Here is a 22,147-nt window from a genome sequence, read left to right as displayed (position 1 = left end):
CCCCGTTTAATCATACAGTTGGAAGGGAGGCCCCCTTTTTTTTATACCTTTTTGCTGACACTGTATCCAAATTGAACAGAAATTACTTGGTCCCCAATTAACTGCTGGCTTCTGAGCTTTTCATCACCATTGTTTCAATCGTCTAATAGATACAATTTTTTTTAGCTAACTGACACCCACAGGCACAGGATTCCACTAATAAATAAACCCCTGTCACCTGTTATTAGCATTCTGTTTGTACTACATATCAGGCCTCGTACTCACGACCAAACATGTCTGCTGAAACTGGTCCGCGGACCAGTTTCAGCGGACATGTTCGTTCGTGTGTAGGCAGTAACGTACAGAATTCCAGCAAACAATCGTCGGCCAGACCGTTTTCCAACGAACAACTGTTTCCTGGTCTTGCTTTAAAACAGTCTGCTGGAATCGTGTCCGTCAGACATGTTCGGTCGTCTGTACACAAAAGCAGCGTACAAAAACCCCGCGCATGCTCAGTCCAAATGAGGAGACGGGAGCGCTCGTTCAGGTAAAACTCGCGTTTCTTTGGGATATGGCACATTCGTCATTAGAAACCTTTTATTCTAGCAAGAGAACAATGTCTTAAAAAGGCGCACTAAACCACATTTTAAAGCCTCGTTTGATTAATTCTTCTCTTGCTAGAATAACCCCGTTCTCTTGCTGATGCAATTTCAATAGAGTTGTCCCATACTGAAATGTCACATTTCTTGCTTGTGATGTAATCCTTTAATAATGTTTTCTATGCCAGACGTGTGTTTTGGTTGGTGGTCCTCCATAATTTAGAGTATTCATTTTTGTAAAGGAATGTGCATTTTTTTAATTTCTTTTTTTGTTTCTAGTTATGTCACCATTTAAACTATTTTTTTTTTACATGTATTTTTAATTTTTTTTTTTTTTTTTTGGTGTTTCATTAGAGAATATTAAACCATGTTGGCACACCAAATGTCCCCCCCCCCCCCAAGGAGTGTGTCCTTTGTAAATTACCCATTGTATATTTATTAAAGGTTTGCTGCCTAATAATCCCCACAGTATATCAAACAATAGACATGTTTTCAAATGAAAGCAAAAGGCCTTTTATTCTGGCAAATGTCATCACAAAAAAATAAAAAGAACGGCAGCACTAGAATAGATAGCAAACTATATGCAAACTTGCATTTCCAACATGGTGAAGGATAAACTTCCAAGCCTCAGGAGCCAAACACAAAAATATTAAGCAGCAGCACACAAACAAAGGAACCCAAACTGTGGTAGTACAAACAAGATGTCCTTTATGTGGAAGGAAATGGAAGGCAGAAAATCAACGTTTCCTCCTCTTTCCAGCCTTCCCTCCAGGCAGCCTTCCAGCGGATCGAACACGGGGTCTTGCAGGTGGGGTTGATGTGGCAGCAGGAGGATGGTGTTCCGCAAGCCGGGCCGGGTCACATAGCCCAGTGTCTGGGGTCAGCAGGCCCCTCTGCATCCACCAAAGTACCTGGTTCATCAGGGCCTTTGCCAGTCTTCTCTGGTCCTCCTCCCCTTCATTTAAATCATGGGCCAATGAGGCACTGAAGGCCTCTGTGGGGTTGAGGGGGGCCCTCATGATGGCGCTTGCCTCCTGGATCATGCGGAGGCTTGCCTCCTCCACAGGCCTCAACTGCCTCCTTCGGCCTGATGGCCTCACCTGGGGGGGAGAAGACTGGCTGGTGGTGGTTCTCCTGGCCGGGTGGACCTGCTGCAGGCCACTGGGCCCAGCCTCCTCCTGGCTGCCACTGACCCCGGCCTCCTCCTGGCTGCCACTGACCCCGGCCTCCTCCTGGCTGCCACTGACCCCGGCCTCCTCCTGGCTGCCACTGACCCCGGCCTCCTCCTGGCTGACAGACACCTGAGGATCTGCCACCTCCTGGCTGATCTCTTCTTCCTGTGTGTAAAAAAAAGGAATTTTTTTACAATTTCGCTAAATAAAACCACACTCATTTTCATGTTTTTCGTTCAGTATTTTCTGTTCATTATTACTTGAATACACTCTACTTCTGACCCCTGCAGTTGTCATCCCTGACACCTATTTGTCTGTACACCTTTTTGTTTGTTTTTTTCCAGCTTGGTTTTTTTTTTTCAATATCTAATCATTAATCCACCAAGAATTATTTAGGCCATAAATATAGAGGAAACTACTATACCTCCTCATCGAAGGGTGGCAGATCTGCATCTCTGTCAGCCAGGCCCTCTTCCTCCGACTCTGCAGGGCTGTGGTCATCTGGGGAATGTCCGCTGGAAGGTAGCATGGAGGAAAGGTTGGAAGAAAGACTGGACATCGTTTTCCTGCCTTCCATTTCGTCCCGCAAAAAAGCCATCTGTTTATAATACCACAGTTTGGGTTCCTTTGCTTGTCTTGCTGCTGCTCCCGATTTTTTGATTTTATTAGCTTTGTATGCTCTCCTGTATGTGCTTCTGAGGTTGGCAAGTTTATCCTTCACCATGTTGGCAGTGCATCCTGGCACCCAAGTTTGCATATAATTTGCTAGCTCTTCTAGTGCTGCCGCTCGTACCTCTTTATTGCAATATAACGAGTGTTTTGAATTCCACAGGATGGGCGTGTCCTGGTATTTTTGAAGTAAGGCCTCTATAGATTCCTTGCTTTGTAGGAGGTCCATTGCAATTTTTGAAAAATTATATTTCTTTTTGAGTCTAGATTACAAAAACATAAACCACAGAAAAATAAATATTCAAAAGGATCAGCGTTGACCTTGATCTAATATGTGTCTTCAAATTTATTACCTATATCTAATTCCAAACACAGTCTCTCTTGTTTAAACAATGATTGGCAGCTCGGCCGCATTGCTTGTACCAAACATTGATTTGCTAGATGCAGAGCCATTGTTCACATTGCAGTAAATATTTTAAATATATTAAATTAAACAATGCTTACAAATGACAGTTTTCATCTAGGCACTCTTTCATGTGTAAATCTCATACCCCTGACAATGGATGACATAAAAGACACTTCCTAATGACCTCTGTACAACCAACACTTGAACAATACTTTGCCTGATCTGAATACACCATTCAAAAACTTGTCAATGAGGTACAGCATTGTTCACATCTCTATTTTGTGAGGTGTCCAAAAGCATTTGGATACCAAAATAACATTGTGGTACCCCATAGACAGAATAGCTTAAAAAGGGTGCAACCAACAGCCCAAACCCCCATCCCATGTGTCTACATTTTCAAGGCCTCTGCTGATCACATTTTTAAATTCCTTACCTTCCTGTCTCTCGCTCCTCGTTTCTCACGCTCGCCTAATTACCGCGTAAGATGCGTAATCACGGCGTAAACCTTTTTAACACTCCGCGTATTTATGAAACCCCGCCCTCGTCACCTTTGCGAGGCCCCTAATCAATGATTTTAGGAAATATGGCGTTAACTGTGTATGTTCTGGATGCGCTCGAAGATTCTCCGCGTAACGGACGTAAACACGTTGTTTGCATTCTCTACACTCCGCGTATGTATTAAACGCCGCCCTCTTCTCCGCCCATGGCGTAAGAATTCATCTTTTCCACGCCCATAATCTCTGTGGGAAAGGAAAGATGGCGATGTCACACGAGCGGGCACGATGCTCTCATGCCACAAGTGAAGGGACAGAGGCAGGGACGTCCCGATCAAGGAAAAGAAGATATAAAGCCACTAATATGCGGTTCCAGGAAATGGTGGAGTTAGTTTACATCATGCGAAAAAAGGACTATGATGGTGAATTAGGGCCATACAAGACCCCTAACCGCCGAAAGGCACATATTATGGACAAGGTGGCGAGGAGAATGCAGAGGATGTTTGGGATCACCAGGTCCAAGGAACAGCTGAGGAAACGATGGTCAGACTTAAAATTGAGGGAGCCACATCAGATGAAGAAAATACTTAAAATTCTGCGTAAAAGTAAGTAAATATATATTGGGTTTGGGGGGGGGGGGGTGGTGATTGTCTGCAATAATGTGTTGCCATGTATATTTCACCATCTGCCTCCTTGGCCTGCTTGTAATTTTAAAGACATGTTGTTATTTATTTTTTAGAACATAAATAACTACATATTTACAAACAGTGTTCTTAGTAAACAACGTAACATCACATAGTTTATCAGAAAGGCTCGGTTATTCCAGGAACAACACACCTGGACATGGCTCACTGGCCAAAAACTTTGTTTGTAAACATTGTGTAAAAGCTAGTTCTATAAAAAAAAAGAAGGAGAATGGGAAAGGCAAACAGGATTCATTCTAAAAACAGTGGTAATAAAGCAGATGTTTTCACATCTGCAATGCAGAGCACCTGTGTCTCCCCAAATCAAAAATGGGTTTTGGTAGGGTATCCCAGAAATACAGTTTAGGGGGGACATCCATGTGTGTCACTTTGCTAAAAAGGGGCAGGATCAGAGCTTGCCATATAGAAGTAATTGCAAAATGTAGGTTTGGTGAAAGATAAAAGTAACTAAATGAAAGCATCTTCTAAGCAATGTGTGCGATTTATGCTCTCCAATATCTGTGTGCTGATGAGTCTACATTTTTTTTGGTTTATTTCAGGGGAAAGAAGTCGCCAGCATTTGGAGGAGGCAGAGAGGGCCAGACAAGGCCAAAATCTGCCATCTCAACATGTGGAGGAGGAGGAGGATGTGGAAGGAGAAGAGGATGTGGAAGGAGAGGAGGATGTGGAAGGAGAGGAGGATGTGGAAGGAGAGGAGGATGTGGAAGGAGAGGAGGAAGGAAGAAAGGAGGAAGGAAGAGAGGAGGAAGAAGTAATTTTGGACTTAGAAGTCATAGCAGATGAAGGGCAAGTGGCGGAAGAACAATTTGGCGAATTGAAAGAAGGTGGATTGATGGATGAAGGAGGAGTCCAAGATGATGGGGAAGTGGTGGAAGAAGGAGGAGTGATTGAAGATGATGGGGAGGTGGTGGAAGAAGGAGGAGTGATAGAAGATGTCGAAGAGGTGGAAAGGAGAAGCCCATCAGGTCAGTGTCACCCTAGCTTGATTCCAAAAAACATATGTAGATAGGCCTCATTGAAAAATAATATTGTAAATGCCATTTTTTTTTTTGTTGGTTTAGGGGAGGAGGATGGTGTGCCAAGATTTTCACGTGCAAGTGCTGCTATAATTATTCAGCAGGTAATGGAGTGCAGCACTGAAATGCACAATATGCGTGAAAGGATGTTTCTCATGGAACAGAATGTAACAAATGTCCTTTTGGAATGCAGCACGGAAATGGACAATATGCGGCAAAGAATGATGGTAATCGAAGCAAATTTTAAGAACATTATTGACATGATGGGCCGTGTCAAAGACTGAAACACCCCCCGCCCATCCCCCGCCCCCACAAACATTTTAACAGTTTGAATAATGAATACGCCAAAATTTGAAGATACACACACAGTGTGCCAACATGTGCTATCTGCCATCACAGAATATCTAATGTCTGTGCTTTGTGGGTCCAACCCCCTCCTCCATCCTCAAGTAGTTGAGAGGAAGGGTTTGCTCCCACAAAACACAGACATTGATCACCCATGATGTCAGATAGCACATGTGGCCATTTGTCTGTTGAACCAATGACATTTGGCGAGTTTGCACTGAATGTGTGTATCTTCCAATTTTGGCGTGTTCCAGTGTGAAAGCACACCATGACTGACTGCTGTTGTGAGTTTTTATATTTTTTGAATTTGATTTTGTTACTTTTTGACCATGTTGAACATTTTGGGATACTATAAAGTTTAGACCATAAAGAATAAACAACGCCAAAAATTATTTTCAATATATATATAGAATTATAAATCTCTCTAATCACTGAATTTAGTGAAGTAGAGATTTGACTCCAAATTCTCACCCAAAAATTTTGTTTTAGAAAAACACACCAAAAACAAGAAAAATGGTTACAAAATTATTGTTTTTTGTGCCTAAAAAATATGGCCAAAAATAAATTTAAGGCGGTAAACACCCCACCAAATATAATCTATATATATATATATATATGTAAACAATAAATCTAACTATATTTGAGGAAAAAAAAAGTGAACTTGTTAATAAATGTATAATCTGCATAATATTTTTGGTTGAATTACCTGAAAAAAAAAAAAATTTTTTAAAAAATTTTGAAGACTCCTAAGTACAAAAGCAGGGAGTAATGAAAAAAATCAAAAAATTTTTTTGGGGTCATGAACAAGCAAAAATAAAAAAAAATTGACCTCAACATTTACAAATGGAGTTGCTTCTTATTTCTAGACTCAATACCCTGTTTGTAGATGAGTGAATACTGTGCAAAATGTGGTTAGTTACTAAAAGTGGAGAAATCAATTATGCATTACAATTGAAGAAGTTAGTTAGAGAACCAGGAAGACAGAAAAAGAGAAAAAGCATTAATGACAAACAACTGTATAAAGTCCAATGGTCTAATTATTTATTATTTTTTAGAATATTCCTTTCTTTGGGGGCCGAATTAGAAAGAAATATGATCTGGCATAGCAATGGCCCCCCGACCCATGAAGTACTCAACATATTTGTCGCGTACCTCACGAGCTGATTGGGGGGCCAAGCCAGCGCGACCAGTGTCCAGCCCGGGAAGGGGATCTGAGGGTAGTCTTGCCTCAGAACCGATGTCGGGTAGGTACGTCTGGGAGTGCCTGCGTAAAAAGTTGTGCAAAATGCAGCAGGCAAATACAACGGTGTCCAATTTATATTCCGCCAGATGTATCGATGTCCTGAACAGGCGGAACCGGTTGGTGAGTATCCCAAAGGCATTCTCGACTACCCTCCGAGCCCTGGCCAACCGAAAATTAAACACACTCCTCTCTGAGGTGAGGGTCCTCTGGGGAAAAGGCCGCATGAGGTGAGGACCAAGCCCGAAAGCCTCGTCCGCTAGGAACACAAACGGAAGTCCTTCCACATTATCTTCATCTGGTGGCAATGCCAGACCACCAGCTTGGAGACGATCATAGAAATCAGTCCGTGCGAACACTCCCCCATCAGACATCCGGCCATTCTTCCCCACGTCCACATATAGAAACTCATACTGTGCCGACACCACCGCCATCAACACAATACTATGATAACCCTTGTAATTATAATAGTAGGACCCCGAGCGGGGTGGGGGCACAATGCGGACGTGTTTCCCATCTATTGCTCCACCGCAGTTTGGAAAATCACACCGCTGGGCAAATTGGGAAGCCACAGACTGCCATTCCTGTGGTGTGGAGGGTAGCTGTGGGGACAAACAAAATTAGAGATTTAGTACTTTGTAACAAATACATCCTACAAGCATCCTTGTGACAGTTCACAGTATTAAAATTGCATTAGAAAAATGTGCATGGAGAATTTGGAAAATGAAATATATAGGGCCACTTCATTAAGAGACTCCACAGCCCTCTGATGGGGACAATAAAAGTTTGAAGGGGGGGGGGGGGGGGGAAAAACCCCAAAAAGTCCTGTTTGAAAAAATGGCAAGGTGGGTTTGTCCCTAGGATAGCATGCTGGACAGGTTAATATTGGGTAAGGGACAAATATGCAGGTAGGCCAAGAATAAAACATGTAAAGCTGATATCAACATGCATAGGGAGAAAAGCTAACGTTAGTTAAACACACAGCATATCTGGGAAAATAAAAATAAAGTTAGTTGGCCACATTATTAGAGCCAGGAAACTTACCTTAATATACTCCTCATGCATAACTTTGATGATGGCAGCACACGTGTCCGGTATGATGACCCCAAGCGCCTGCGGAGAGATGCCTGTCGAGAACTTGAGGTCCTGCAGGCTCCTCCCAGTCGCCAGGTACCGCAACGTGGCAATAAGCCTCTGCTCGGCCGTGATGGCTTGGCGCATCACAGTGTCCTGCCTCGTGATATAGGGGGACAGAAGATCCAGCAGACGGTTGAATACGGGGTCCGTCATGCGGAGAAAATTCCTAAAGTCATTAGGATTATTCTCCTGGAGTTCCCTAAGCAGAGGCATATGTGAGAACTGGTCACGCTGGCGCAACCAATTCTTGGTCCAGAAACGCCTCCGCCCCCTGTTTCTGGCCAAAGTACTGGACAAATGAACATATCCAGCAGCCATCCCATAAACAGCACCAACTCGCGAAAATTGACGCTGCTGCTCCATCATGGCTTCAAACCGGCCGGCTGGTCAGTCAAGAACACACTGAAACAGAAAGCACTCGCAAATCCAGCACTACCTGCGACAAACGCGCGACAAACAGATACGAGCGCACAGGATGCAACTGCTAAAGCAGAAACAACCTGCTTGCCTATAGCCGAATGACAACTACGTTACCGCAAGCACACGCACTGAACCCGTGAATACACGCTGTCAAAGCCTGGAGACCGAGAAGCGCGAATCAGCTCTAACCAAACCTTCACTAACACGAGCAAACACGTAACTAGCAAAAGAGGAACAGAGGGCGGCGCCATTAACTTTGGTCTTCCCCTTTATAGTGACGTCGTACGTAGTTTACGTGCACGCGTTCCGGTACGACGGGAATTTGGTCCGCTGGTGTGTACACGCCAGCGGAACAAAACACAAATCAGCCTTGTACGCCGGAAACTGTCGGGCAGACAGTTTCCAGCGCACAGATCCGGTCGTGAGTACAAGGCCTCAGAGTCAGTCCTTTTTTGTCTGAGTTTATGTAACTGACTTGAGCACTGGGCGCTGGGCCTTTGTGTAGGCGCCACTGCACGTGTTGTAACTGTACTTTTTATGCACCACTGTTCCTTGTTATGTTTCGGTCTTCAATAACAATATAGTAAAAAAGATCTTGGCCTCAGTAGTTCTTGGTGCCAGTTATAGGGGGTAATTTATTTTTAGGTGGAAGTGTTAAGGGGTCGATTTTAGGATTTAGGTTAAGGTGGCGGATGGGATAAGATCAGACTAAGTTTTAAGAATTAGGTTCAACTGTTAGGTAAAGGGATCATTTTAAAGATTAAGAACATGATAAGCATTAAGGGTTAGACATCTGTCAGGTTAGTGTTGTTTTCTATGTTTTTAGTCCCAGATGTACATGTTTCCTCCAGTCTTTAACATTTCCCTCATAGTTAATGCCGCCATTACGTGTAACCCTTCTCACTTTGAAGCCTAATTCTAACCAAGCCAAAGAGATGCCACATTACCTGGTGTGAAAAATTAGGATTATAAACACATTTTGCTTTGAGCCACCCTACATTTAGGAACTCTCTGCTGTTACATGCATTCGATTCAAGTATTCAGTACCAACACATACATGCCACTTAGAAAATCTGGATGCTTGCTTTTGCTACATGAGAAGAAACATATCAACTGTTTTATGTGTTACACAATACGTTACTACTACTTAAGGGGTTTTCACACTGGAGGTGTTTACAAGCATTTTGCTGTGATTTACAATACAGGCTAGATACATGAACAATAAAAAAATGCATTAGTTCCAGTTGGCCTGGTTCTTTCCAACACATTGCAGCATGTTGCATTTACAGGCTTTTTGTGTCTTCAGGTAATAACTTGCACAATAAGTGGCAAAGCATCTTCTTGAGTTGTGTTTTATATACAGTACATTTCCAAAAAAATATTTGATGCATCAGAAACCAGTCAAAATGCATATGTATATAATCACATACAGAGGGCTAGATTCAGGTAGATTTGCCTATTGTTATGGCGGCGTATTGTTATGGCGGCGCAGCGTATCGTATTTACGCTGCACCACCGTAAGTTAGAGAGGCAAGTGCTGTATTCACAAAGCACTTGCCTCCTAACTTACGGTGGCGTAGCATAAATGGGTCCGGCGTAAGCGCGCCTAATTCAAATGAGGATGAGGGGGGCGTGTTTTATTTAAATTAATGTTGACCCCGCATATTTTATGTTTTTTACGAACGGCGTATGCGCCGTTCGTGAAAGAATCCCAGTGCGCATGCTCGAAATTCTGCCGCAAATCGTCATTGCTTTCGACGTGAACGTAAATGACGTCCAGCCCTATTCGCGAACGACTTACGCAAACGACGTAAACAATTCAAAATTCGAAGCGGGAACGACGTCCATACTTAACATTGGCTGCGCCTTCTAATAGCAGGTGTAACCTTACGCCGAAAAAGCCTAACGTAAACGCCCCTAGCGGCCAGCGTAAAATTGCACACAATTATACGCCGTCGTATTCAAGTTACGTCGGCGGAGGAAGCCTATTTTTTCAACGTATCTGCCTTTGAGAATCGGCGTAAAGATACGCTGAATATAGCCCAGAATTAGTAAGAATTTAAAGAATCATTTATATGCTTCTAGATTTATATGATGCAAATGATCAAATATTATTTAAAGCTTTAAACTTCCTACTATAAAACTGTAGGACTAACAATGACATTATCTTTATAGAGAGATAAATGTCTTGCTCCGTTAAAAAAAATATATATATATATATATATTCTAACTTGTAATAGATTTTTCTCTTGCAGGAAAAAGAGCCTTCATCATTCAGTTTCCCGAGATAACTCAGAGGTCAACCAGCTCAGAGAGTTGGTATCCAGGTTCTCCAGCACTTCCCCATTCCGTTACTTGGATGTTATCACCACACTTGGGACTGGAGGCTTTGGGCGTGTTGAGCTGGTAAGATAAGTTGATGTTGCCTAGATATGTATATGTGTTTTCTATAATAAGTAAATAAATCAATGAGATAGCTTTTATTTTGACAATAACTTTCCATTAATCCTTCAAGACATTAATAATCATGACCAACAATCAGACTATGAAGCAAAATGCGTAGCAGAGAACGCTTAAGTCAAAAAACAAGTTTCTTAAGTACAGAAGATTTTATAAGTATTTTAAGGCCATTAAACACTTTTCTATTCTTTGATCCCACCTACAACTTGACCATACCTGAGTGCATGTCTTATGAGTGGCTTACGAGTATGATAAGTGGCTTGGATAAGAAATAAATAAGATGTAAAAAATATTATGGTCTAGTGGGCACCACTCCACTGTCAGATTACAACAAGAGATGCTCAGATTTGTTGTATTTCATGTGAAAATGAGAATATATGGTCTGAAGCTGACCATAATTTTTACAGTCAGATTGTACAATCTCTGTTAAATCTACCAACATGTAGTCCATGGGCCTGCCTGGCTAGATACAAATTATAGTGTTAGTAAAAGGAAAACATTTTTTTCAATTAAAATAACAAACATGTTATACTTACCTCCACTGTGCAGTTCGTTTTGCACAGAGTGGCCCCGATCCACGTCTTCGGGGGTCCCTCGGCGGCTGTCTCTGGTCCTCCCCGCAAGTACTGACCACAGTCATGCGAGAGAGCTCACATGGTGGTGAGTAATTGCGGGCGCGCTCCCGTGATACAGTGAGGGGCCATAGCCGCTCACTGTATCAGTTGGCCCCGCTCCTCGGCGCGCCGCGTCACTGGATGTGATTGACAGCAGCGCCAGCCAATGGCTGCGCTGCTCTCAATCCATCCGCCATAGCCAATCAGCGGGCAGGCTGAGCAGCGAAGAGGATCTCGGGACCATGTACATGTACACTAGCAGTCTTTTTAAGCAAAAGTAAATGCTGGAAAAAACGCTGGATAAAAAAAAACGGTAATAGCCTTTTGTAGCAGCATTTTAATAGCATTTTAGGAGTGTTTGGGAGCGTTTAAGAGTTTTTAGGAGCGTTAGCATTATATTAGCGTTTTTGCAGTTCCTTAAATAAAAAGGGGGGGGGGGGAGCTAAAAAAATGCTATTAGTAGCTTTTAGCACTAAACTCTGTTTTGTTTTTTGTTTTTCTATTCTATTCAAGTGTATATTCCTAAGTCAAAAAAGTACCCTCTATTGCAGTCAGCCTCCTCCAGATCTGCAAATCCCTTCTTTTTATTTTGCTGCAGTGATCTGTCAGCATCAGGGCTGGCCCAAGACATTGTTCTGCCTCCAAGGCTCCCACATCCATTATTTTATATCATGATAATTAAAACTAAAACGTAATTTATCACAAAGTCCGATTTACGTGCAACAGCACCGTGTCTGTATGAAAAATTATATGATATACTCATGGCACTTTGATTGCACTGATAGGGCACTGTAATTGTACTGATGGCACTGTGATTGCACTGATGGGACACTGATGGAATTGTGATTTACACTGATGTGATCACTGTGATCACACTGATGGGGCACTTATGGAACTGTGATTTGCAATGATGGGGCACTGTGATTGCACTGAGGGAATACTGTGATTGCACTGATGGAGTACTGTGATTGCACCTATGGGGCACTGTGATTGCATTGATGGCAGTTTGATTGCACTGATGGGGTACTAATGGCACTGTGATTGCACTGATGGGGCACTGTGGTTGCACTGATGGCACTGTGGTTGCACTGAAGGGGTACTGTGATTGCACTGATGGGGGACTGTGATTGCACTGATGGCACACAGGATCGTGCCAGCTTGCGCTTCTGTGGTGTTTCTCTCTCCCCTCCTCAGTGAGTGGGAGGGACTTGCCCTGAGCTAATTAAACATACATAGAGAAACCAATTAAGCCAGCCTGAGCCTGCCACTCACCTTACCTAAATGTACTGTAAAAATATAACTCACCAGCTGGCAATGTGCTCTTCTTCGTTCTATGCTGTCATGTGATGTGCTCCAGGTGGCTGGGCTTTCCAGCCAGGAAACCTGCACCGCTTCTCTCCCTAACCCATGCGCCACTCTGGCTCAGTCTCCGCCCCTCAAACCATGCCCATCCGCTCCAAACCAATGCCAGCGGCTCCCCAGCAATGTACACAGGAGCAGGAGGAAATAAGATGACACAGACTTTATGCTGGGCTGGAGACTGGAGGCAAAGACCGTACCAATCCATGCCATTGGTGTACAGTATTTTAATGCTGGCTTCTGTGGCTGCCTGTTGTTCCCGTGGCCGCAACACTGAGGCTGAGAATGAGCTAATGCCATTACCCGGCAGCAATAGCGATACTGACACACTGCATTTTTGGCGGCGGCATGCGGCCTCCCCTGCTCAAACTGCTGTCTGGGTCCCACAGGGACTCATGGTACAGCCGTCCCTGGACAGCCTGTTCTGTCAGAGAGTGGTTACAATCTTTTTCCATGGTTCTGCTGCATGTAGGAATGTAGCCACCCTCTCTTACTGGCTCCTGAAATGGATAAAGGGCCAAATGACTATAGACAAATGTAAGTGAGTGGAAAACGATATCATTAACCACTTCCTTACCGAGTCATAGTAAAATGACGTCGGCGGGAACCTTTCGTCCTTCAGAGTGGACGTCATATGACGTCCTTGCATTCCCGGCCACTAGGGGGCGCGCACGCCCCCCGCCGCATTGCTCGGGACCCGTTGCGGGTGCTCGGCAGCCGCAATGTCCACAATCATGACAGGACCATGGATCTGTGTGTGTAAACACACAGATCCATGTCCTGTCAGCGGTGAGGAGACTGATGTGTGTTCCCAGTAGAGAGGAACACACATCGATCTCCTCCCTTTGTGAGTCCCCCTACAGTTAGAACACACTTTAGGGAACATATTTAACCCCTTCAGCGCCCCCTAGTTTTAACCCCTTCCCTGCCAGTCACATTTACACAGTAATCAGTGCAGTTTTATAGCACTAATCGCTGTGTAAATGTGAATGGTCCCAAAAATGTGTCAAAAGTGTCCGATATGTCTGCCGCAATGTCACGGTCACAATAAAAATTGCAGATCGCCGCCATTACTAGTTTAAAAAAAAAAATGCCATAATTCTATTCCCTATTTTGTAGACACTAGAACTTTTGCACTAACCGATCAAATACGCTTATTGTGATTTTTTTTTACCAAAAATATGTAGAAGAATACGTATCAAAAAGTAAAAGATATTGTGTTTTTTTAAAAATTGTCGCTCTTTTTTTGTTTATAGCGCAAACAATAAAAACCGCAGAGGTGATCAAATACCACCAAAAGAAATCTCTATTTGTGGTAAAAAAAGGGCGTCAATTTTGTTTGGGAGCCACGTCGCACGACCGCGCAATTGTCATTCAAAGTGCGAGAGCGCTGAAAACGAAAAATTGGTCTGGGCAGGAAGGGGGTCAAAATGCCCTGTATGGAAGTGGTTAAAGTGTTACTAAATCCACTACAGTAAAATCAGTCTGTATATGCAGTAAAGCAGGCTTGTTATACTCACTGTGGATCCTAAGGGGTTAATCCTTAGCATTGTGTATAAAGGCTGTTTGATTCTGCCTCTCTGATTCTCCTCTTCTTCCACTGTCTCCAAAAAATAACCTGATATTTACAGAGCCAGGGGAGGGGCAGCACATGCTCAATTTGGTGTGTATTGCTAGAGAGTTTTCTTTTTCTTGGGAGCACTCTCACATGGCCAATCAGCACTGTCTAGACATGTTTAGACAGAGGATCAGGGGGGATGAAAACTCCTTCTACAAGCTTTACTAGGAACTAATAGCATTCACAAGACTGCTTTATACTGCCGATGAGAAAAAGTATTTATCAGTTTATATTTACTAAAATAATTGCATTTCCATGTTCAGTGTACAGTGAGAAACCAGTTACAGTAAATGCAGGGAGGGGTCCTGGGTTTGGAAATCCTTTTCGCGTCATTTGAAAAGACTTGCTGTGTATCTCTGGTTACAGACAACTAGGGCTGACTGTAAGAGACTATAGCATTATATAGGTGATTTTAGAGCAATCATGTTTCAGGTTCCCTGTGTATATAATGACCTTAGTGTAACTGCTGCCTGGTCTATTCAGATCTCTTGGGCTAGTTGATGTCTATTATTGTCTTCTGGTGCTCCAGAGAAAATCTTCATCACTGCTGTTCACTGCCTTTGCTAGATCATCCAACATTCTCTGATTAGTAGATCAGCAGTCTAATGCGCACAATCGGAATTTCCGACAACAAATCCGTGGATTTTTTTCCGACTGAATGTTGGCTCAAACTTGTGTTGCATACACACGGTCACACAAATGTTGTCTGAAATTCCGAACGTCAAGAACAAGGTGACGTACAACACTACGACGAGCCGTGAAAAATGAAGTTCAATGATCCCGAGCATGCATCAAATTGATTCCAAGCATGCGTAGGATTTTTGTGCGTCGGAATTTTATACAGACGATCGGAATTTCTGACAAGAACTTTTGTTGTAGGAAAAATTGAGAACCAGTTTTCAAACATTTGTTGTTGGAAATTCCAGCAAATGTCCGATAGAGCATACACACGGTCGGAATATCCGACCAAAAGCTCACATCGAACATTTGTTGTCGGAAATTAAATTCCGATCGTGTGTACGTGGCATAAAAAGGCAAACAGGAGACTGGAAAGGCCAGTCGAAAAAATAAATACATAGGGCTTTCTGTGAATTGCACCATGAAAATGCTTGCATCTGTTGTCTCCAGTAAAAAGAAATTTGCAGTTGGATGTATAAATACTCTGAGCACTCAGTGTATGATTCATTGAGACAGACTGTCTTTTTTTTTTACCAGCGGTAGTTCTCAGTATGCGGTACATGTACCTCCAGGGGTGCTGCTGACAGGTTCAAGGAGCACTCCTACTTGTCAAAGTAAACTCAGCGTATGGATTTGAAAGTTAAATACATATTTAATCTTATACACAACAGTTGAATTAGTATTATATATTATAAAATCATAGGCAATTGATGGTGTACTCAATACAAATTGCCACATGCCGGAGCGTTATCGGTAAATTACTGTTGTAATAAAAGGGCAAATGACATAAAAGTGGAGAAAAACTTCTGTAAGATATGGTTGTAGCATTTAAATGGAAACTATAGTGTTTTTTCAGAGAGAACACATATTGACTTATTATTTTAATGTTTAGATTGATCTGTCAAAAACTCAGGCAATTCAAACTAAGCATACAATGAAAAACTGGAACAGCAGACATTATGTCAAGTCAAAATGGCATGTCAAAACAATCAGTTCCTTTGAGTGATGTTGGATTTTTTATGAAAATCTTCATCTTCGTGAACCTACCTATTTGTCCTTCTTCTGAAGGGCAGTTCCTGTGACCAAAAGAAAGTAAAATGAACAGGCAAAGGTTAAGATCAATTTTTAGAGGAAAAATAAATAGATTTACATATAAACGCATCAGCCTGTACCTCTGAATCTAATATTGAATTTGACAATGTGTTTTTCAATAAAGGTAACATCTGATTATGCTCTTTCTCTTAATTTTTTAGATAGAATTATCTATGTTTTTGTTTATTTTAAGGCTTGGTTCACGCCTTATGTGCAGTTCTTTTACATTTTTTGTGCACATTTTTAATCCATGCTTTCATGCATGCTGATGCACATTTTTATGTTACACGCATTTTCATGTGCTGCCAATGCCATCAAATGCCCATAATGTGTGCAAAAAAATGATCTGTCGATAATATACATCAACACAGTGCTCAGATGCACCATTACAAATTGTTGCAAAGCTGTGCACGTGCATTTGTGTGTGCTACATATCTTACGTCAAAAGGCAAAAGAAGTGAAAGGGGCCTTAAAGCGGAGGTTCACCTTCAGAGAGCACATTTTCCCCTTAGATTAATGCTCGTTTTGTCTAGGGGAATCAGCTAATTGTTTTAAAATATGATCCGTACTTACCGTTTACGAGATGCATCCTCTCCGTCGCTTCCGGGTATGGGCTGCGGGAATGGGCGTTCCTTCTTGATTGACAGTCTTCCGAGAGGCTTCCGACGGTCGCATCCATCGCGTCACGATTATCCGAAAGAAGCCGAACGTCGGTGCGCAGACGCAGTATAGAGCCGCACCGACGTTCGGCTTCTTTCGGCTACAAGTGACGCGATGGATGCGACCGTCGGAAGCCTCTCAGAAGACTGTCAATCAAGAAGGAACGCCCGCTCCCGAAGACCCATACCCGGAAGCGACGGAAGAAGATGCATCTCGAAAACGGGTAAGTACGGATCATATTTTAATACAAATAGCTGATTCCCCTAGACCGAACGAGCAGGAATCTAAGGGGACAAGGGCAAAAATTAAATAAATGGGTGAACTCCCGCTTTAAGCCAGCCATACATGGATTAAAATTCGGCCAATTCAGCCAGACAGGCCTAATTTCAGTCTGTGCAGATTGTACAGAAGTTGATCTACCGATTTAAAGAGGAAGTAAACACTGAAGGGTTTTACTTCCCTTTTTTTCCCCTGCAAAATAAAAGCATAATGGGCTAATATGCAACGCATACTAGCCCATTATGTGCCACTTACCTGAAAATGAAGCCTGCGAGGTCCGGGATGTCCCCGTTGGTGGCTGCATCCACCTTCACCTCTCTTCCTTCCGGGGGCCGCAGACTCTGGCTCTGTGATTGACCAGAGATACGTGACGTTACTCTCGCGCATGGGTCACGGTCGTGCCCTTTCTTCAGTGCGCATGAGCCGATGACATTGGCGCAAGCATATGTGGTGAATATCTCCTAAACCAGGTTTAGGAGATATTTCCAGTACCTACAGGTACCTACAGGTAAGCCTTATTATAGGCTTACCTGTAGATAAAAGTGGTGTAACTAGGTTCACAACCACTTTAACTTCTGTTCAACCTCTCTGCAGGGATGGACTGGCCATTGGGAATACAGGGAGTTTCCCGGTGGGCCGATGGCTCAATGGGCCGGCTTCAGTGACAGCGGACTACCGCTCCCTCCGCTCCTCTGTCTCTCCCTTCCCGCAGCGCTCCTCTCCCTCCCCACAGCGCTCACCTGGGGGGAACAGAGAAGCAGGGAGAGGACCAGAGGAGCAGGGGGATGACAGAGGAGCATGGGGGAGGAGACAGACAGCTGATTCAACAGCTATGGCCTGGGAGTTTCTCACTTCTGCCTAATCTTGTCCCGTAAGGGGGAGCACCGAACTGATTCTTTCCCCCGGGTGAAATAATGTCTAGCTTTCCCACTGCCTATAAGAGTAGCAGTACCAGCCGCTCTACTCTAATAAAGTAGAACGGCTAGTGGCTAGTGAAGGGGGAGAGGTGGCTTGGGTGGCTGGGGGGGCGGGAGTTGTCCGGCCGCCATGGGAGAAACCTGTCAATGTGGGCCAGTCTGGATGAAGTCCAGGGCCAAATTTTTGTCCCAGTCCAGCCCTGCCTCTCTGTCAGTATTTACTCATTCTATCATTGCTGCAAGCTATAGTCGGCAGTACTGATCAGTGTATTCTTACAGGAAGTCTTCCCACCATCAGAATACAATAGCTCAGCAGATAGAGTGTGTGGATGGGGGAATCAGGTCAATTTTTGTGTTTAAACTGCTGGTTGAATGAATAAAACTGACTCATCTATGGGCTGCCTAACTTTTACTATACCTTTAATATTTTAAATTTATAGTTATATGTAGACTTCAACTAAGTGGCTTCCTGGACCACTCTGGTGTAGTAATTTCCAAGACGTTTAATTACAAAGAAAAGTTAATAATGAAAACTCACTCATATATATGGGAGTCCATGGGAGAGTGTAAGCCTGTGGTGGAGGCACAGTCTTAAAAGGGTGCACCTGGGTGGATGGATGATGAGCTGCTCTGCTCTTGAAGGAAAAGGAAGGTTCCTTTGTAAAGCGTCCTGTAACACGGAGTCCGGATAGACATTACCATCCATCGGCCATTGACACCAGGAACATGGAAGCCGTGCCACCACACGTTCTTACTGGGCTGTCAGAGCCATTTCCCTATTAACAACCAGTGGCACAGAGATCTGGACTTTCTGCCTGTAGCAGCTCATCATCCATCCATCCACCTGCACCCTTTAGAACTGTGCCTCCAGCACAGGCTCACACTCTCCTGTGGATTCCCATATGTATATGTGTGTTTTTTATACATTTGTGACTATTCGTTTTTAACTTTTCTTTGTAATAAACCACTTAAGGACCAGACCTATTTTTAACACTTGGTGTTTACAAGTTATAATCTGTTTTTTCTTTTGTTAGAAAATTACTTAGAACCCCCAAACTTTATATTTTTTTCCCCAGACACCCTAGAGAATAAAATGGCAGTCGTTGCAATCCATTATGTCACAACGTATTTGCGCAGCGGTCTCACAAACGGAATTTTTAGTTAGCCCAATTTTTTTTTTTAATTGTGAAAGATACTGTTACGCCGAATGAATTGATACCCTACATGTCATGCTTCAAAATTGCGCCCACTCGTGGAATGGCGACAAACTTTGACACTTAAAAATCTCCATGGTCGAAGTTTAAAAATGTCTGCAGGTCACCAGTTTTGAGTTACAGAGTAGGTCTTTTCTAGAATTATTGTCCTTTCTCGATCGAGAAAGTACCTGATCACATGTGGTAATACCTCACATGTGTGGTTTGAACACCGTTTACATATGCAGGCGCAACTTGAGTATGCACAGTGGGACGGGGGGGTTTACATTTTTATTTTTTTTTCTTATTTATTTTATTTTTACACTGTCCCTTTAAAAACTAAATTTTGGATCACTTTGTAATGATCCCTTGTAATACAAAAAATGCATGACAGGACCTCTTCAATGTGAGATCTGGGGTCAAAAAGACCTCAGATCTCACATTTACACTTAAATGCAATCAAAAAAAGTTTCCTTTAAGACCATTGTGTGTAAGGGACATTTGACATCACTTCCATCATCCAATGGTATGGAGTCGAGTGGGGCCATCATTCTCTCACTCGACTTCATGCCTCAGAGGGGAAAGGACCTGATCGTCTAGACCGCTACCGACGGATCCAGTAAGCGAGGGAGACGACAGGAACACGGCGGGAGGGGCTTGTGCAAATCCGCCGCAGAGACCACTTTTATCTGAAAGCAGACCGCCCGCTATTTGCTGCCATAACAACAGTATTCAACATCAAAGTACCGACGTATAACGGCGGTGGGTGGTCCGAAAGTGTTTAAATCTCTTGGAAATGACTACACCAAAGTGGTCACGCTGTCTCCCTCCCTTCCCCTCTCTTTGTTTTACAGGTGGAGTCCCACCTCCGTTTTGACAGCAGTGCCCCTAGGTCGTCAGTTCCTTTTGTCTAGCTATAAGGGCTAATAGTCTAGCGGCATTCCTGTCGTTGGGATTTTTTATTTTTTTGGGCTTCTTGGATTTCACTGCTAGCACTTCCCTGATAAATAGAAAAAACAAACTATAGCTATGCCCCTGGTGGCAGCATTATACATTGGGGCCTTTTTTCTTCAGCTGGTTCTGGGGTCAATGCGGAGGCAAATGCATATCCATGTCGCCACTTATAAACAGTTCCAAATATTAGTCAAATGTGGCACAAAATCTTCAGGCCTCTTTTAAAAAGCCAAAGAGGAGTTTCCCCTTTCAGCACAACAACGACCCAAAGCATACCTCCAAATCAACAAAATAATGGCTTTACCAGAAGAAGATCAAAGTTTTGGAATGGCCCAGCCATAGTCCAGACCTGAATCCAATTGAAAATCTGTTGGGTGACCTGAAGAGGGCCTTGCACATGAAATGCCCAATCTGAGACTGGAGCACTTTTGCAACGAACAGAAAGAAAAGATTCCCAAGGCAAGATGTGCCATGCTGATAGGCATCTACCCAAAAAGATTGAATGCTGCCATTAAATCAAATTGTGCTTCATCAAAGGATAAGTTTAAGGGTGTGCATAATTGTTCAACCACATTATTGTAAGTTATTTTTTTCCCCCATTAAAGAGTTCTGTTTGCTTTTAATTATATTTTCACAGAGCATAAGTCACAATAAAGATGGAAAAAATTCAGAAGTGATTTTATCTTTATTTGATTTCTTTACATCTCAAAAAAAAAACTGGCATATTTACATGGGTGTGTAGAGAAAATTGAGGACAAATAGGGACTTTATCATTACCACATAGACTTCCCAGACAATGAAATAAAATTAACAAACTATATTACATAGACAAATACATAATTTTTTTTAACATGGACATATTTTATTAAAAAAGAAGAGATGTGCCCCACTATGAGAGACGGAGGAACCCCCAATGTCTAAACATGTATAAATACATAAATAAATTGAAACTATCGCAGAAACTATCCACTTCCTCAAGGGAAGAAGGGAGGCACCACCATTGCTTCTAAATGAAAACATAGAGAAAGGTAATAACAATAAATAAACTTTAATATTATTTGTATCTATACAACAATTAAATATTTCAGATATTGCAAGGTTCGACTTACAAATGTAAGATAGAGATTCAGCAGCAAATGCACATCCACATCGCAAATCCATTTTCCGGGGTAAGCATAGAAGTATACAGTATACCATCAGGAGAGGAGCTGAATCCCTAACATACATACACTCATCCCTAAGACAGAAGGTAAATAAAGAAGCTGAAAAAAGAAAAAAGAATATAAAGGATAAAAAGCAACAAACAAAGATTGTTTCTGATTAAAAGTAGTTATCACTCTCATATACTGTATTTTCCGGCGTATAAGACGACCTTTTATACTTCAAAATATTCCTCAAAACTTGGGGGTCGTCTTATACTCCGGTACCTGTATGCAGAGTCTCAGTCAGACTTCGGGCGTCCATTGTTCAAAAGCCGCACCTCCTTCTCGTGCTGTTCCGTGATAGGCGGAACACTCAGTTTCCCAGCAGAGCCTCTGTTTAGTGTTCCACCTATCATGGATGTCCTCTCGTCCACTGAACAGAGGCTCTCCTGGGAAACTGAGTGTTCCGCCTATCACGGAACAGCACGAGGAGGGGCCCGGCTTTTGAACAATGGACGCCTGCCGTCTGACACTTTGCATGTCAGGGATAAGGTATGGGATCGTCGAGGTGAGGAATGTAGTAGCACAGTGAGGCATGTAATGGCACAGTGAGGCATGCAATGGCACAGTGAGATTTGAAAAAAGCTGAATAAAGCCTGTTCCTTCAGCGGTTGTTCCTGTCAGGGGGTCATCTTATACGGCGAGTATATCCCAAAACCAAATTTTTTGCTGCAAAATTAGGGAGTCGTCTTATATGCCCAGTTGCCTTATACACCAGCAAATACGGTACATAATTAGGAATAGCTGTGGCCATGTGCATGAAAACCAACTTGTTTGGCACTCGTACATCCACACCTTAACCAAAACAACCAAGGGAAATAAAAGTCAGTATCCACCACGAATCCAATTAAAGAAAAAAAATGGTAAAGCCTGCAATTCCAAGAAAGCTAAAACAAAAAAACATCCATAGTGAACAGAGTAGCCAAAAAATAAAAAAGGG

At 42.8% G+C, this 22,147-nt stretch overlaps 1 protein-coding gene across 1 annotated transcript in view; it reads left to right on the top strand.

Moving 5' to 3' along the window:
* LOC120908941 (cGMP-dependent protein kinase 2-like) overlaps nt 1-22,147 on the top strand; it is a 215,630-nt gene that overhangs the window by 131,333 nt on the left and 62,150 nt on the right. Inside the window, exon 11 of the mRNA XM_040320466.1 lies at nt 10,437-10,587. Within this exon, the coding sequence (XP_040176400.1) occupies nt 10,437-10,587 (151 nt within the window). The remainder of the gene's footprint in view (nt 1-10,436; nt 10,588-22,147) is intronic.

The sequence above is a fragment of the Rana temporaria genome, chromosome 8 (assembly GCF_905171775.1).
Source record: "Rana temporaria chromosome 8, aRanTem1.1, whole genome shotgun sequence".
Classification (NCBI taxonomy): domain Eukaryota; kingdom Metazoa; phylum Chordata; class Amphibia; order Anura; family Ranidae; genus Rana; species Rana temporaria.
This window is presented reverse-complemented; position numbering and strand designations above follow the sequence as displayed.